The sequence below is a fragment of the Panulirus ornatus genome, chromosome 65, assembly GCF_036320965.1.
Source record: "Panulirus ornatus isolate Po-2019 chromosome 65, ASM3632096v1, whole genome shotgun sequence".
In the NCBI taxonomy this organism is placed as follows: domain Eukaryota; kingdom Metazoa; phylum Arthropoda; class Malacostraca; order Decapoda; family Palinuridae; genus Panulirus; species Panulirus ornatus.
The window spans coordinates 6,498,860-6,515,636 of NC_092288.1; the positions used below are offsets into that span (position 1 = coordinate 6,498,860).

The 16,777-nt window shown below is 39.6% G+C and overlaps 1 protein-coding gene across 11 annotated transcripts in view; it reads right to left on the reverse strand.

The window, feature by feature from the left end:
* LOC139746393 (uncharacterized) overlaps positions 1-16,777 on the reverse strand; it is a 79,015-nt gene that overhangs the window by 18,918 nt on the left and 43,320 nt on the right. For 4 of the 11 annotated variants that reach the window (XM_071657598.1, XM_071657597.1, XM_071657599.1 and 1 more), the window contains exons 7-8: positions 11,247-11,411; positions 2,892-10,879 (exon numbers count right to left, since the gene is read on the reverse strand). The exons of 2 other annotated variants lie outside the window; for them this stretch is intronic. In XM_071657598.1, coding sequence (XP_071513699.1) covers positions 10,472-10,879; positions 11,247-11,411 — 573 coding nt within the window. In that variant the 3' untranslated portion in view covers positions 2,892-10,471. Of the gene's footprint in view, positions 1-2,891; positions 10,880-11,175; positions 11,412-11,715; positions 12,194-16,777 lie in introns of those variants that run through there. 5 more of the 11 variants (XM_071657602.1, XM_071657601.1, XM_071657600.1 and 2 more) reach the window with 4 other exon arrangements.

Consider the following 16,777-nt stretch of genomic DNA (forward strand, 5'->3'; position numbering starts at 1 on the left):
AGAAACTGCAGAAGCTGGTGACTGAGTTTGGTAAAGTGTGTGAAAGAAGAAAATTAAGAGTAAATGTGAATAAGAGCAAGGTTATTAGGTACAGTAGGGTTGAGGGTCAAGTCAATTGGGAGGTAAGTTTGAATGGAGAAAAACTGGAGGAAGTAAAGTGTTTTAGATATCTGGGAGTGGATCTGGCAGCGGATGGAACCATGGAAGCGGAAGTGAATCATAGGGTGGGGGAGGGGGTGAAAATCCTGGGAGCCTTGAAGAATGTGTGGAAGTCGAGAACATTATCTCGGAAAGCAAAAATGGGTATGTTTGAAGGAATAGTCATTCCAACAATGTTGTATGGTTGCGAGGCGTGGGCTATGGATAGAGTTGTGCGCAGGAGGGTGGATGTGCTGGAAATGAGATGTTTGAGGACAATGTGTGGTGTGAGGTGGTTTGATCGAGTAAGTAATGTAAGGGTAAGAGAGATGTGTGGAAATAAAGAGCGTGGTTGAGAGAGCAGAAGAGGGTGTTTTGAAATGGTTTGGGCACATGGAGAGAATGAGTGAGGAAAGATTGACCAAGAGGATATATGTGTCGGAGGTGGAGGGAACGAGGAGAAGTGGGAGACCAAATTGGAGGTGGAAAGATGGAGTGAAAAAGATTTTGAGTGATTGGGGCCAGAACATGCAGGAGGGTGAAAGGCGGGCAAGGAATAGAGTGAATTGGATCGATGTGGTATACCGGGGTTGACGTGCTGTCAGTGGATTGAATCAGGGCATGTGAAGCGTTTGGGGTAATCCATGGAAAGTTGTGTTGGGCCCGGATGTGGAAAGGGAGCCGTGGTTTCGGGCATTATTGCATGACAGCTAGAGACTGAGTGTGAACGAATGGGGCCTTTGTTGTCTTTTCCTAGCGCTACCTCGCACACATGAGGGGGGAGGGGGATGGTATTCCATGTGTGGCGAGGTGGCGATGGGAATGAATAAAGGCAGACACTGAATTATGTGCATGGGTATATATGTATGTGTCTTTGTGTGTATATATATGTGTACATTGAGATGTATAGGTATGTATATTTGCGTGTGTGGACGTGTATGTATATACATGTGTATGGGGGTGGGTTGGGCCATTTCTTTCGTCTGTTTCCTTGCGCTACCTCGCAAACGCGGGAGACAGCAACAAAGCAAAAATATATATATATATATATATATATATATTATATATATATATATATATATATATATATATATATATATATATATATATGAGTGGCAAGACTGTATCATCATCAATAGACAAATTAGACAACAATTTCTTCAAAACTTTTCTCACTCAGAAAGATTCCATCCTTCCCTTCCTTCTGACAGTAGCACAGCCTTGAAGCTGCAGGAGACTTATAAAAGAGGCTCTAAGATTATGTATAACTAAAAGTCATGCAATGATACACATTCTCGAGTGATAACTTATGCATTCCCATTTGGCATCATTCACTGTAAATATCTGAAGCTGTAAATATGGTATCTGAATTATATTTGAAAGCTGATATCTATGTCTGGCAGTATCGCCTCTTGATATGGTCAGTGAGATGAGACTTCTGTGAGGCACGGTACATACATTGTGGGCAGGTGTATGGCTTCTCACCAGTGTGTGATCTCACATCATGGCTCTAGTCGCTGCGGTACATGAAGGCTTGATGGCAGTATGGACACAAGAGAGCTGTCACTGCCATAGCAGCACCAGCTGTACCTCTCTCTGACTCCTATGGGAGGAAAGAGCCTTCATTACCACTAACGTGGGATCTATATTTAACTCCCTTGAAAATATAATATGGTATTCTCCGTTTATCTTTAATTATGGCATATTTCCTTTAGTTAGAGAATGAATTACTTATAATCCCCTGATATACTGCTGTTTTACATTCTTAGAAAGTGAAATAATCAATTTAAAGGGTAACAAATAAACTCCATACGACAATTTCATTATCTCACTGAATTTAGCAACACATCCTTAGATTCATATCATATCACTCTCGATGTGAATTTGCCTCTGAAGTTCTATCACATGACATTTAGTACAGCTATTGTTTGGCCACACCGGGTTCATATCATTACATGGTACTGATTCAGTTTAGAATAGCATAATACAACTTGCCACTGTAACAAAAAAAGTGTTTAATGAGGAGCGACTGATATACTTTGCTAATACTAACTTATGTCATCTCCTTCTTTAGGTATTGCTGTCTTAATGTAATACTGTAACTGCCAGTCAGTATCTATGAAGCATTTCCTTACACCTACTATAAAAGCAAGGTATGGACAATCTGTTACAAGCAACTTCATATCTTTTTTCTATTCAGTACACCTGATCACTGCTTCCTGTGTTGGTGAGGTAGTGCCAGGAAACAGACGAAGAATGACCCATCCACTCATATACACATAAATGCCCCTGGATGTGGAAAGGGAGCTGTGGTTTCGGTGCATTATTACATGACAGCTAGAGACTGAATGTGAACGAAAGTGGCCTTTGTTGTCTTTTCCTAGCACTACCTTGCGCACATTTGGGGGGAAGGGGTGGTTATTTCATGTGTGGTGGGGTGGCGATGGGAATGAATAAAGGTAGACAGTATGAATTATGTGCATGTGTATATATGTATATGTCTGTGTGTGTATATATATGTATACGTTGAGATGTACAGGTATGAATATTTGCGAGTGTGGACGTGTATGTGTATGTGGGTTGGGCCATTCTTTCGTGTTTCCTTGCGCTACCTCGCTACCGCGGGAGACAGCGACAAAGTAAAATGAATAAAAAATTAAGAAATATAAAACATATCAAGGTAAGTGCAAGATACACACTGCAGCAACCCATCATGTAAGATTTCTTTCAGGGGAATAAAATGAAAGTTCCACTTCTGTTTTCAAAATGATTTACTTGTGTCATCTATACAATCCACAACAAGGAACACCTTCAATGTTCCTTATTGATTAAGACTATAGCATAAGATTTTTCCTTAATTTCTTTTTTGATACATATCTCATCTATAAGAATCAACAGAGTAAGACCTAAAACTGAAACTCAAACTATGAAAATGATGATACAAAACAACATATTCTGGAGATACTACACAATTCTGAGATTTATCTGGGTTCATTTTCATCAAGAAATACTTTGGAACAAAACACATGCATAAAACATATACATTCATAAAACACACACACACACACAAACACACATGAGCTAGAACCATGTTCTTCACACACACACACACACACATATATATATATTTTTCTTTTCTTTCAAACTATTCGCCATTTCCCGCATTAGCAAGGTAGCGTTAAGAACAGAGGACTGGGCCTCTGAGGAAATATCCTCACCCGGCCCCCTTCTCTATTCCTTCTCTTGGAAAGTTAAAAAAAAAAACAAGAGGGGAGGATTTCCAGCACCCCGCTCCCTCCCCTTTTAGTCGCCTTCTACGACACGCAGGGAATACGTGGGAAGTATTCTTTCTCCCCTATCCCTAGGGATAATATATATATATATGGGAGGTAAGTTTGAATGGAGAAAAACTGGAGGAAGTAAAGTGTTTTAGATATCTGGGAGTGGATCTGGCAGCGGATGGAACCATGGAAGCGGAAGTGAATCATAGGGTGGGGGAGGGGGTGAAAATCCTGGGAGCCTTGAAGAATGTGTGGAAGTCGAGAACATTATCTCGGAAAGCAAAAATGGGTATGTTTGAAGGAATAGTGGTTCCAAAAATGTTGTATGGTTGCGAGGCGTGGGCTATGGATAGAGTTGTGCGCAGGAGGATGGATGTGCTGGAAATGAGATGTTTGAGGACAATGTGTGGTGTGAGGTGGTTTGATCGAGTAAGTAACGTAAGGGTAACAGAGATGTGTGGAAATAAAAAGAGCATGGTTGAGAGAGCAGAAGAGGGTGTTTTGAAATGGTTTGGGCACATGGAGAAAATGAGTGAGGAAAGATTGACCAAGAGGATATATGTGTCAGAGGTGGAGGGAACGAGGAGAAGTGGGAGACCAAATTGGAGGTGGAAAGATGGAGTGAAAAAGATTTTGTGTGATCAGGGCCTGAACATGCAGGAGGGTGAAAGGAGGGCAAGGAATAGAGTGAATTGGATCAATATGGTATACCGGGGTTGACGTGCTGTCAGTGGATTGAATCAGGGCATGTGAAGCGTCTGGGGTAAACCATGGAAAGCTGTGTAGGTATGTATATTTGCGTGTGTGGACGTATGTATATACATGTGTATGGGGGTGGGTTGGGCCATTTCTTTCGTCTGTTTCCTTGCACTACCTCGCAAATGCGGGAGACAGCGACAAAGCAATATATATATATATATATATATATATATATATATATATATATATATATATATATATATATATATATATATTTTATTATACTTTGTCGCTGTCTCCCTGGGGATAGGGGATTAAGAATACTTCCCACGTATTCCCTGCGTGTTATAGAAGGCGCCTAAAAGGGGAGGGAGCGGGGGCCTGGAAATCCTCCGCTCTCGTTTTTTTTTTAATTTTCCAAAAGAAGGAACAGAGGGGGGCCAGGTGAGGATATTCCACAAAGGCCCAGTCCTCTGTTCTTAGCGCTACCTCGCCAATGCGGGAAATGGCAAATAGTTTAAAAGAAAAAAATATATATACATATATACACATGTACATAATTCATACTTGCTGCCTTTATTCATTTCCGTTGCCACCCTGCCACACATTCCACACAGGAATATATATACATACATATTCTTGTTCTTATACCTTGTAAATAAACAATCAACAATCTTTTCTTTGACTTTAAAAGCTCCCCTCTCCCTGGAAATAATGGACAGTTTCTATAAACCATCATCTGAAACTCATATTTGCTTGTCATATCATACTGGCTGTAAACATAAAGCTGAATGCCAGGCTGCCAGTTAACACACTTATGAAATCCAAACCTCTCTTAATTTAACGGGACCATATGGGTTAATCTCATTTTGCTAATTTTCACCATAAAAATAGTAAAATACAGATAAATCAAAATCTATAGACAAAGGCCGCATGCAAGCATCCATCAAACTGCACTTTCATCCAAAGATTCTGAAGTGGGTTTTAAAGATAAATTAGATATCCAGTCAATCAGTTTTTGAGGCATCAGAGAGTTTGCCTGCTAGGTACATGTTGTATTTCTGAGTACCCAGGGTATATACCATGGGGTAAAATGGGTTTAAAAGCCCCATCTTAGGTAATATATACATCAAATAAAAGCAGTGGAACTTTAATCACACAAGCCCTTTGTGACTTGAGACGAAGTACTAGTGTTCCCTGATACAGCATGTGAGTAAGGTGTGCTTTTGTAACTCGCTCCTTCTCGCAGTTGCTTACTCTGTTCTATACATACTGTCTTGTCTAGTGCAATGAAATGAAAAAAAAAAAAAAAAAAAAAAAAAAAACTGAAGACCTAGAGAGTGTATGAATATCCCTACTCTCAATAAAAAGGCAGATAATCACAAAAAATTATGTAAGTAGCAATGTCATCACTACCACCTATTCTCCAATGCCTTTTCTCACTACCACCAACTTTCTTCCAGTAACAGCCAATCAATATTACCTCACTTGCAGTTAGGAAGATATTTTACAATTCACCATATATATTATAGTAAATGTAGGGTAAAGCAACTGCAAGAGCCATTTACGGACATTATTGTACCGCACAGTTAAAATCAAGAGTACATATAAAGAAAAACAATCATATCTAAATACATCTTTTTGTATAACTTAACTACTTTATATGAATCACAACTCTGATATCTATTATCCAATTTTATAATATCATACATCCAGGGATTTACCTATTGGTGCAAATTTTGGCCTGATTAGAGGCTTTAATTCTATTTTTTTTTTATCTAATCTTTTATCTCTAGAAAAATTTCAGAAACTTATCATTACTTATTGGGACATACACTTCTAAAATATATGGTGAAAGTATTTCAAAGGTAAATGACCTAAAGTGTTTGTGTTATCTATATCTAAACTTCAAGTTTTTTCTAAAGCATTAATATCTCTTGAGAGGCTTATGTTGGCCTAAAAAATTTTGAGTTTAACCTTTCTGAATAAGTCACTATCAATCCTATCATTTTCAATAAGAGGTCAATGAATAAAAACCACCCCATATAGTCACAAGGACCTTCCTTAAAAAATTAAAAACACTTAAGTATCTGTAAGTCTGAAAAACACTTAAAAGTCTTTTAAAATTCATCAGCATGAAATAATGCAAATGAGTGGGAGATATATAAAACAAAGAGGCAGGAGGTCAAGAGAAAGGTGCAAGAGGTGAAAAAGAGGGCAAATGAGAGTTGGGGTGAGACAGTGTCATTAAATTTTAGGGAGAATAAAAGATGTTTTGGAAGGAGGCAAATAAAGTGCATAAGACAAGGGAACAAATGGGAACATCAGTGAAGGGGGCTGATGGGGAGGTGATAACAAGTAGTGGTGATGTGAGAAGGAGATGGAGTGAGTATTTTGAAGGTTTGTTGAATGTGTTTGACAATAGAGTGGCAGATATAGGGTGTTTTGGTCAAGGTGGTGTGCAAAGTCAGAGGGTTAAGGAGAATGATTTGGTAAACAGAGAAGAGGTAGTAAAAAGTTAAAGCTTTGCGGAAGATGAAAGCCGGCAAGGCAGTGGGTCTGGATGGTATTGCAGTGGAATTTATCAAAAAAGGGGGTGACTGTATTGTTGACTGGTTGGTAAGGTTATTCAATGTATGTATGACTCATGGTGAGGTGCCTGAGGATTGGTGGAATGCTTGCATAATGTCTTTGTACAAAGGCAAAGGGGATAAAAGTGAGTGCTCAAATTACAGAGCATTCCTGGTAAATTGAGTATTCCTGGTAAATTATATGGGAGGATATTGATTGAGAGGGTGAAGGTATGTACAAAGCATCAGATTGGGGAAGAGCAGTGTGGTTTCAGATGTGGTAGAGGATGTGTGGATCAGGTGTTTGCCTTGAAGAATGTATGTGAGAAATACTTAGAAAAGCAAATGGATTTGTATGTAGCATTTATGGATCTGGAGAAGGCATATGATAGAGTTGATAGAGATGCTCTGTGAAAGGTATCAAGAATATATGGTGTGGGAGGCAAGTTGTTTGAAGCAGTGAAAAGTTTTTATCGAGGATGTAAGGCATGTGTACGTGTAGGAAGAGAGGAAAGTGATTGGTTCTCATTGAATGTTGGTTTGCGGCAGGGGTGTGTGATGTCTCCATGGTTGTTTAATTTGTTTATGGATGGGGTTGTTAGGGAGGTGAATGCAAGAGTTTTGGAAAGAGGGGCATGTATGCAGTTTGTTGTGGATGAGAGAACTTGGGAAGTGAGTCAGTTGTTGTTCGCTGATGATACAGCACTGGTGGCTGATTCATGTGAGAAACTGCAGAAGCTGGTGATTGAGTTTGGTAAAGTGTGTGAAAGAAGAAAGTTAAGAGTAAATGTGAATAAGAGCAAGGTTATTAGGTACAGTAGGGTTGCAGGACAAGTCAATCGGGAGGTAAGTTTGAATGGAGAAAAACTGGAGGAAGTGAAGTGTTTTAGATATCTGGGAGTGGATTTGGCAGCGGATGGAACCATGGAAGCGGAAGTGAATCATAGGGTGGGGGAGGGGGTGAAAGTTCTGGGAGCGTTGAAGAATGTGTGGAAGTCGAGAACATTATCTTGGAAAGCAAAAATGGGTATGTTTGAAGGAATAGGTGTTCCAACAGGGGAGACAGCGACAAAGTATAATAAATAAATATATATATACAATCATACAGGAAGGTATTCATTGAGAAGGTGAAGGCATGTACAGAGCATCAGATTGGGGAAGAGCAGTGTGGTTTCAGATGTGGTAGAGGATGTGTGGATCAGGTGTTTGCTTTGAAGAACATATGTGAGAAATACTTAGAAAAGCAAATGGATTTGTATGTAGCATTTATGGATCTGGAGAAGGCATATGACAGAGTTGATAGAGATGCTCTGTGGAAGGTACTAAGAGTATATGGTGTGGGAGGCAAGTTGCTAGAAGCAGTGAAAAGTTTTTATCAAGGATGTAAGGCATGTGTACGAGTAGGAAGAGAGGAGAGTGACTGGTTCCCAATAAATGTCGGTTTGCGGCAGGGGTGCATGATATCTCCATGGATGTTTAATTTGTTTATGGATGGGGTTGTTAGGAAGGTGAACGCAAGAGTTTTGGAGAGAGGGGCAAGTATGCAGTCTGTTGTGGATGAGAGGGCTTGGGAAGTGAGTCAGTTGTTGTTCGCTGATTATACAGCGCTGGTGGCTGATTTGGGTGAGAAACTGCAGAAACTGGTGACTGAGTTTGGTTAAGTGTGTGAAAGAAGAAAGCTGGGAGTAAATGTAAATAAGAGCAAGGTACAGTAGGGTTGAGGGACAAGTCAACTGGGAGGTAAGTTTGAATGGAGAAAAACTGGAGGAAGTGAAGTGTTTTAGATATCTAGGAGTGGATTTGGCAGTGGAAGGAACCATGGAAGCAGAAGTGAGTCACAGGGTGGGGAAGGGGCGAAGGTTCTGAGAGCATTAAAGAAAGTATGGAAGACGAGAACGTTATCTCACAGAGCAAAAACGGTTATGTTTGAAAGAATAGTGATTCCAACAATGTTATATGGTTGCGAGGCATGGGCTATAGATAGGATTGTGCGGAGGAGGGTGGATGTGTTGGAAATGAGATGTTTGAGGACAATATGTGGTGTGAGGTAGTTTGATTAAGTAATGAAAGGGTAAGAGAGACGTGTAGTAATAAAAAGAGTGTAGTTGAGAGAGCAGAAGAGGGTGTTTTGAAATGGTTTGATCACATGGAGAGAATGAGTGAGGAAAGATTGACAAAGAGAATATATGGGTCAGAGGTGGAGGGAACGAGGAGAAGTGGGAGACCAAATTGGAGGTGGAAGGATGGAGTGAAAAAGATTTTGAGTGATTGGGGCCTGAACATACAGAAGGGTGAAAAGCATGCAAGGAATAGAGAGCACTGGAACGATGTGGTATACCGGGGTCGACGTGCTGTCAATGGATTGAACCAGGGCATTGAAGTATCTGGGGTAAACCATGGAAAGTTTGTGAGGCCTGGATCCGGAAAGGGAGCTGTGGTTTCAATGCATTACACATGACAGCTAGAGACTGAGTGTGAACAAAAGTGGCCTTTGTTGTCTTTTCCTAGCGCTACCTCGCACACACGCAGGGGGAAGGGGGTGCCATTTCATGTGTGGCAAGGTGGCAGAGGGAATGGATGATGGCAACATGTATGAATATGTACATGTGTATATATGTATATGTCTGTGTATGTATAAGTATGTATACATTGAAATGTATAGGCATTTATATGTGCATGTGTGGGCATTTATGTATATACATGTGTATGTGGGTGGGTTGGGCCACTCTTTCGTCTGTTTCCTTGCGCTACCTCGCTAACGCGGGAGAGCGACAAAGTATAATAAAAAAAAACTAAATATATATATATGAGTAAACAAAGGATGAAGAGTATAAAAATGACAAACACAGAAGCTGTACAGTAAAAAAAATTCCCATTTCAATACAAATACTAACTCAAAAATGAAATGACCCAATTAACCTACATCAATTCCCTAATGCCATATGACAGCCTCACTTGCAAGAAACAACACAAAATAAAAATAATTTTTTTCCTTTAAGTACTTGAAGTATTATAGCAACTCCAAATAAAATAAAGTTCATTCTTTAAGTACAGCATATAAAATATTACATAAGCCATGTGATATCAGCTTTCCCACCAAGCTGGTTAAAAATAAAAAACATGACTATCATGAGACAGAAAAACTGAAATGGGAATTGCAAGGAGCAGTTTCTGGTCCCCATCAGTGAAAAGCTCCTTATAAACTAATTAAATTTTGAAATGAAGTCACTGTAAGTGATGAAATGCAAGGCAGAAACACACACACACACACATGCACCATGATTAAGAGAGCTGAGTTACAGGGAAAGGCTAGAGACTTTAAATTTGCCCACTATGGAAGAGAGACGAATGAGGGGTGACCTGATCACAACCTTTAAGATTTCAAACTCTACTGATGATGTAGACAGTCAAAAGTTCTTTGATAAACACAGGGAGAGAACAACCCAAGGGCATAATATGAAGCAAGAAACCTGTTACATAAAAATGTAAAATACAGTGCTTTTATATAATCAGAATTGTGGATGAAAGTAATAAACTGAATGAGGCCATAGTACATGCAGACAGCATACAAAAGTTTAAAATGCTGTATGGTGGTAGGGAAGGTATTAGAGATGGTGCCCTACAAATGTAGATTCTCTCCCTGAACAGTACAAATAAGCAATTACACACATACACACACACACACACAATCTCTCTGTCTTACTCTCTCCCCATCTTCCTTCAAACACACACAAACCATGTAAGCAATTTCTCCCCAGTGACATTACAATCCTGAAGAGATCTTTAACAATTTGTAAATGTTCCTGGAGAGAGGGAGCAAGTTTGTAATATTTCAACCCCTGAAGAGACTGATATGGCACTGGAGGATGCCTCAAATGCTTCAATATCTAATACAGCTGCAGCTTCAGCAGCTGTTGGAGCTGCATCTCTGTGTACTGCTATGATGTGCTTCTTGATGTTGCCCTTGAGAGCTGCTCGGTGGGGGCAGAGAGGACACTGATATGGTCTCTCTCCAGTATGTGTACGGACGTGGCGCCTCAGGTCCTGTCGACTGGTGAAGCGCTTCTGGCAGAGGATGCATGGGTGCGAACCCCCTTCACCATTCGTCCCTCTGGTACCAGCCAAGCCAACTGCCGCTGCACTGCCACACCTACTCCCATACGTGTCACGCCTATAACTGCTTCGCACACCCTAGAACATGCAACAGAGCACTTTGAGCACATCACCAAAGTATAAACATGCTTCAGCAGTCAGTTAGCATCATTACATGTTGCGATGTATCAAGTCTTAACAGACCAAGGCTGATAAATATAAATGTATCTCTATATTTCCCATGCTGGAAGTCTAAATCTCCAACCCAATTAAGACATCTTGAATGTTACTTTTATTTTTAAGTGTCTCTACTCCCCTGTAATATGCCATGCTGGTACATAGCCACTGAAAATCTGAGAGCAGTTCATAATATTAGGGTTAAAATTTTCCCTTACACCTGCTAATGTGGAGCCATCATCGGCCAGTGACCATGAGACGCATGCTTCGAGTGAATGTGTCTATTCACCGTGGATTTCTGGGAACCTCGAAAATCACAGTATGGGCAGCTGAAGGGCCTTTCCCCTGTATGTGTCCGTTGATGCTTGACAAGGTTATCCTTCTTGGGAAATATCTTGAAACACACCATGCACTGATGGGTCCTACGTCCCTCACTGTACAAGGAAGCGGGACCCTACAACAGAGAAACCACATCTTCAGAGTTGGGCTTTACTGTTCAACACATATGCAGTTATTACTGATAAGCCCCTTACTGATACATCCACCAGGTCTTGAAAACCTAGTTTTATATATATATATATATATATATATATATATATATATATATATATATATATATATATATATATATACACACACACACACAAACGTGTATATATACATATATATACACACACACATATATATATATATATATATATATATATATATATATATATATATATATATATATATATATATACGTATGTATGGTCAACTTCGGCATAGGTAGTCATGAATATCATTTTCACAAGTATTTTTGGTTTCACATAGCTTCAAATCATTCAGCTGATCATGAACATCATAAAAATATAGTAATATCAAGTGAGTAATATATGCATAACTCTGAACTCTTTGATCTGTCATTGCCAGTTTCATAAACTGTTCTTACATCCGTTGCTCACTATTCAGGTTTGAATTATTGTTCAAAAATAGCCTATGCTTGTATCTAATGTGAGCATTCAGATTGCCTCTTTGTGCAGTTCTGTGTGGACAATATGGGCAAGAAAAAGGCTTTTCTCCAGTATGAATTCTCATATGTCCCCGGAGTACTGATGCTTTGTTAGTAGTGTAGCCACAATATGGGTATCTGCACACCCACTTGCCGTCCGTTCTCTTTGCAGAGGAACTCCCCCCATCTTGGCGCGAGTCAAAGTTCCTGGCAGAAGGAGCAGAGGGGCTCCTCAGGGTCGACCCCTACCGGAGAGAAATATCCAAGTTTTAGGGCTTCCAAAATTATCATTACTGAGCCTGCAAGCATCTTCATCCCTACTAGTAAATTACCAGCAATGGTACAATCTGACTGAGAAGTAAATCCCACATTACATTCCAATCCTGTAAAACACCAGTAACATATATGCAAGAAGTTGACTAAATGCTACTTGAAAATCATTAGAAGAAAATGTGCTTAGGGGACTTAAGTTTCCACTGCAGACAGGCAATTTTCAAGATACTCTACAATGAAAAAAAAAGAAGCAAATATGTCAGGAAAAATGGTCATTTCTCAAGTAAACGCTCATATAAAGACAAAGAATGCCTGCACATATTCTGAGCAGATAAAAAAAAAAAAAAGCAAAAACCACAATGAGCTGATCTAAACTAATTTAAGTAATGCAGCTCGCTGCTAAATATACTAATTTTCTTGTATCCAATATCTGCTTTAAAATAAATGCATTGCTACAGCAAGCTTTCAATCATAATTCTTGATGCCATATTGCTGTGATGCAAATTTATACATCACTTTATAATTACTATATCAATAAAATATTTCCAAAGAATAAAAAAACTTTGGAAATATGTACAATAAAGAAGCTATCTTTGGAAATGTGTGTATAAAAAATAAAAAGTTGTTGCAGCACTCAATGGGATGACTTGGAATTCTTATCATAATAAAAATCAACAGCATGCTAAAACAACATTTCCAAACAATATTTCCAAAGAATAAAAAAACTTTGGAAATATGTACAATAAAGAAGCTATCTTTGGAAATGTGTGTATAAAAAATAAAAAGTTGTTGCAGCACTCAATGGGATGACTTGGAATTCTTATCATAATAAAAATCAACAGCATGCTAAAACAACATTGCCTCTGTCTATTTATCATCTATCCAAATTACTGAGAAAATATTTATGAAGAAGATACTTGTTTCTTTAGGATCAAGGTCATAAAAATTGAAAATGAAGCTCAACACCGAGTTGAATGCTTGATTTTTTAAAAAATTACTGGTTAGGGCACAAATCTGCACCTACCCATAAGAGCTTATGATGACTGCAGTAAATTTCTATCATCATTATCATTCAACCCTAGGACCCCCGCTGTACGGCTCCTGCAACTTCAAGGCTGTGATAAAATCAGATGCACTCCTATGATATGTGAATTTCTTTCATAAGTTTGTCTCTCCTGCTATAGTCCCTAACAACACATCAAACTTTCACATAAAACACTTTTGCCCTTTTCCAACCCAAGAACATACAGATATATTCAACAATGCCTGGCAACAAAACAAAATCCCAAACACCTGTAAAACTTTAAAACCTTTGAGACTGTGACCTAATCACCCCTCCTCACTCTTCTCTCTTTCACAATGAGGAAATCTAAGGTCTCTAGCCTTTCCCTGGCTCTGTTTTTGCTGCTTTCCTCTGGACCTTCTCTGCTAGTTCTTTATGTTTCTTCAGGTGCTAGGACCAAACTTGGGAAGGATATTTCAATCCTGGCCTTATGCATGATGTGGCAAGCTTACAGAATATCTGATTATTAGTGAATGCAATTTGCTTGAAGACGGTCAGTATCCTTAAACAAACCCCACTTAGGTTGGACTCTGGTGAAAGGTTAGAGACAAAGTCTACTCCCAAGTCTCTCTCACACAGATTCCCGCTGCTAATTTCCTGCTCAATGATACTCATATTGAGGTGTTCTTTCATTGCAACCAATTCTTATCACCTTAAATTTGCTCGGGCTGAACTTTATCAACCATGTATCAGACCAACTTAGGAATCTGTCAAGGCTCCCTTGTAAGAAAGCAGTCCTCCACCCTTTCCACTTGCTCTCATGGCCTTTGCATTATCTGCAAATATGTTAAAGTAAGAATCTACACCATTTAGCATGTCATTCACATACATCTCCAAGAATAACTGTCCAAGAACAGAACTCTGTAGCACTCTGCTGGGTGTCCTCAACCCATTTTGAAAAGGTTCCTCTGACTGCATCTTTTGTTCCCTTCCACTACCACTGTAATACTATCCAACCATCTCCCTAAATCCTGCCTGGTGATACAGCTTCTTAATCGGCCTCCCATGCAGTATAGAGTCAAATGCTCTCTATCAGTCTAGATGCAAACAATCCCTCCAGCCTTCTATCTTGTCCCATACTGAGCTCTTGCAAAAATCTACAAGGTTTGTTATGCAGGAACTTCTTTTTTTGAAGCCATTTTGTTTCTCACAATGGTGATTTCTCCTCTGTAGGAAGTTATCCAACCATTTTCTGATTATCTTTTCCAGTAACCACATCAACCAGGGAAACTAGTCTGTAATTCAATGCCTCTTACTGGTCTCCTTTCTTTCAGACTGGTATGATTGCCCTTTTCTACTTCCTTGGCACAGCCTCTTCTCCAGCAACACCTTAAATGTTATTTCAAAAGGTCTGTCAAGTGTATCTGCGCACATATTCAGCCTATGAGCCTCATATAGGTCAAGACCCTTTAATATTCTGTTGATGTCTTTTCTATCTATATAATAGTATAAAAAAATATTCTTTTTTATTTATTACACTTTGACACTGTCTCCCACATTAGCAAGGTAGTGCAAGGAAACAGACAAAAGAATGGCCCAACCCACCCAAATACACATGTATATACCTAAACACCCACACCTGCACATATACATACCTATATAATTCAACGTATACATCTATATACATAAACAGATATATATATATACATATATATACACATATATATCCACATATATATATATATATATACATATATATTTTTTTTTGCTTTGTCGCTGTCTCCCGCATTTGCGAGGAAGCGCAAGGAAACAGACGAAAGAAATGGCCCAACCCACCCCCATACACATGTATATACATACGTCCACACACGCAAATATACATACCTACACAGCTTTCCATGGTTTACCCCAGACGCTTCACATGCCCTGATTCAATCCACTGACAGTACGTCAACCCCGGTATACCACATCGATCCAATTCACTCTATTCCTTGCCCTCCTTTCACCCTCCTGCATGTTCAGGCCCCAATCACACAAAATCTTTTTCACTCCATCTTTCCACCTCCAATTTGGTCTCCCACTTCTCCTCGTTCCCTCCACCTCTGACACATATATCTTCTTGGTCAATCTTTCCTCACTCATTCTCTCCATGTGCCCAAACCATTTCAAAACACCCTCTTCTGCTCTCTCAACCACGCTCTTTTTATTTCCACACATCTCTCTTACCCTTACATTACTTACTCGATCAAACCACCTCACACCACACATTGTCCTCAAACATCTCATTTCCAGCACATCCACCCTCCTGTGCACAACTCTATCCATAGCCCATGCCTTGCAACCATACAACATTGTTGGAACCACTGTTCCTTCAAACATACCCATTTTTGCTTTCCGAGATAATGTTCTTGACTTCCACACATTCTTCAAGGCTCCCAGGATTTTCACCCCCTCCCCCACCCTATGATTCACTTCCGCTTCCATGGTTCCATCCGCTGCCAGATCCACTCCCAGATATCTAAAACACTTTATTTCCTCCAGTTTTTCTCCATTCAAACTTACCTCCCAATTGACTTGACCCTCAACCCTACTGTACCTAATAACCTTGCTCTTATTCACATTTACTCTTAACTTTCTTCTTTCACACACTTTACCAAACTCAGTCACCAGCTTCTGCAGTTTCTCACATAAATCAGCCACCAGCGCTGTATCATCAGCGAACAACAACTGACTCACTTCCCAAGCTCTCTCATCCACAACAGACTTCATACTTGCCCCTCTTTCCAAAACTCTTGCATTCACCTCCCTAACAACCCCATCCATAAATAAATTAAACAACCATGGAGACATCACACACCCCTGCTGCAAACCTACATTCACTGAGAACCAATCACTTTCCTCTCTTCCTACACGTACACATGCCTTACATCCTCGATAAAAACTTTTCACTGCTTCTAACAACTTGCCTCCCACACCATATATTCTTAATACCTTCCACAGAGCATCTCTATCAACTCTATCATATGCCTTCTCCAGATCCATAAATGCTACATACAAATCCATTTGCTTTTCTAAGTATTTCTCACATACATTCTTCAAAGCAAACACCTGATCAACACATCCTCTACCACTTCTGAAACCACACTGCTCTTCCCCAATCTGATGCTCTGTACATGCCTTCACCCTCTCAATCAATACCCTCCCATATAATTTACAAGGAATACTCAACAAACTTATACCTCTGTAATTTGAGCACTCACTCTTATCCCCTTTGCCTTTGTACAATGGCACTATGCAGTTTTTATCGAGGATGTAAGGCATGTGTACGTGTAGGAAGAGAGGAAAGTGATTGGTTCGCAGTGAATGTAGGTTTGCGGCAGGGGTGTGTGATGTCTCCATGGTTGTTTAATTTGTTTATGGATGGGGTTGTTAGGGAGGTGAATGCAAGAGTTTTGGAAAGAGGGGCAAGTATGAAGTCTGTTGTGGATGAGAGAGCTTGGGAAGTGAGTCAGTTGTTGTTCGCTGATGATACAGCACTGGTGGCTGATTCATG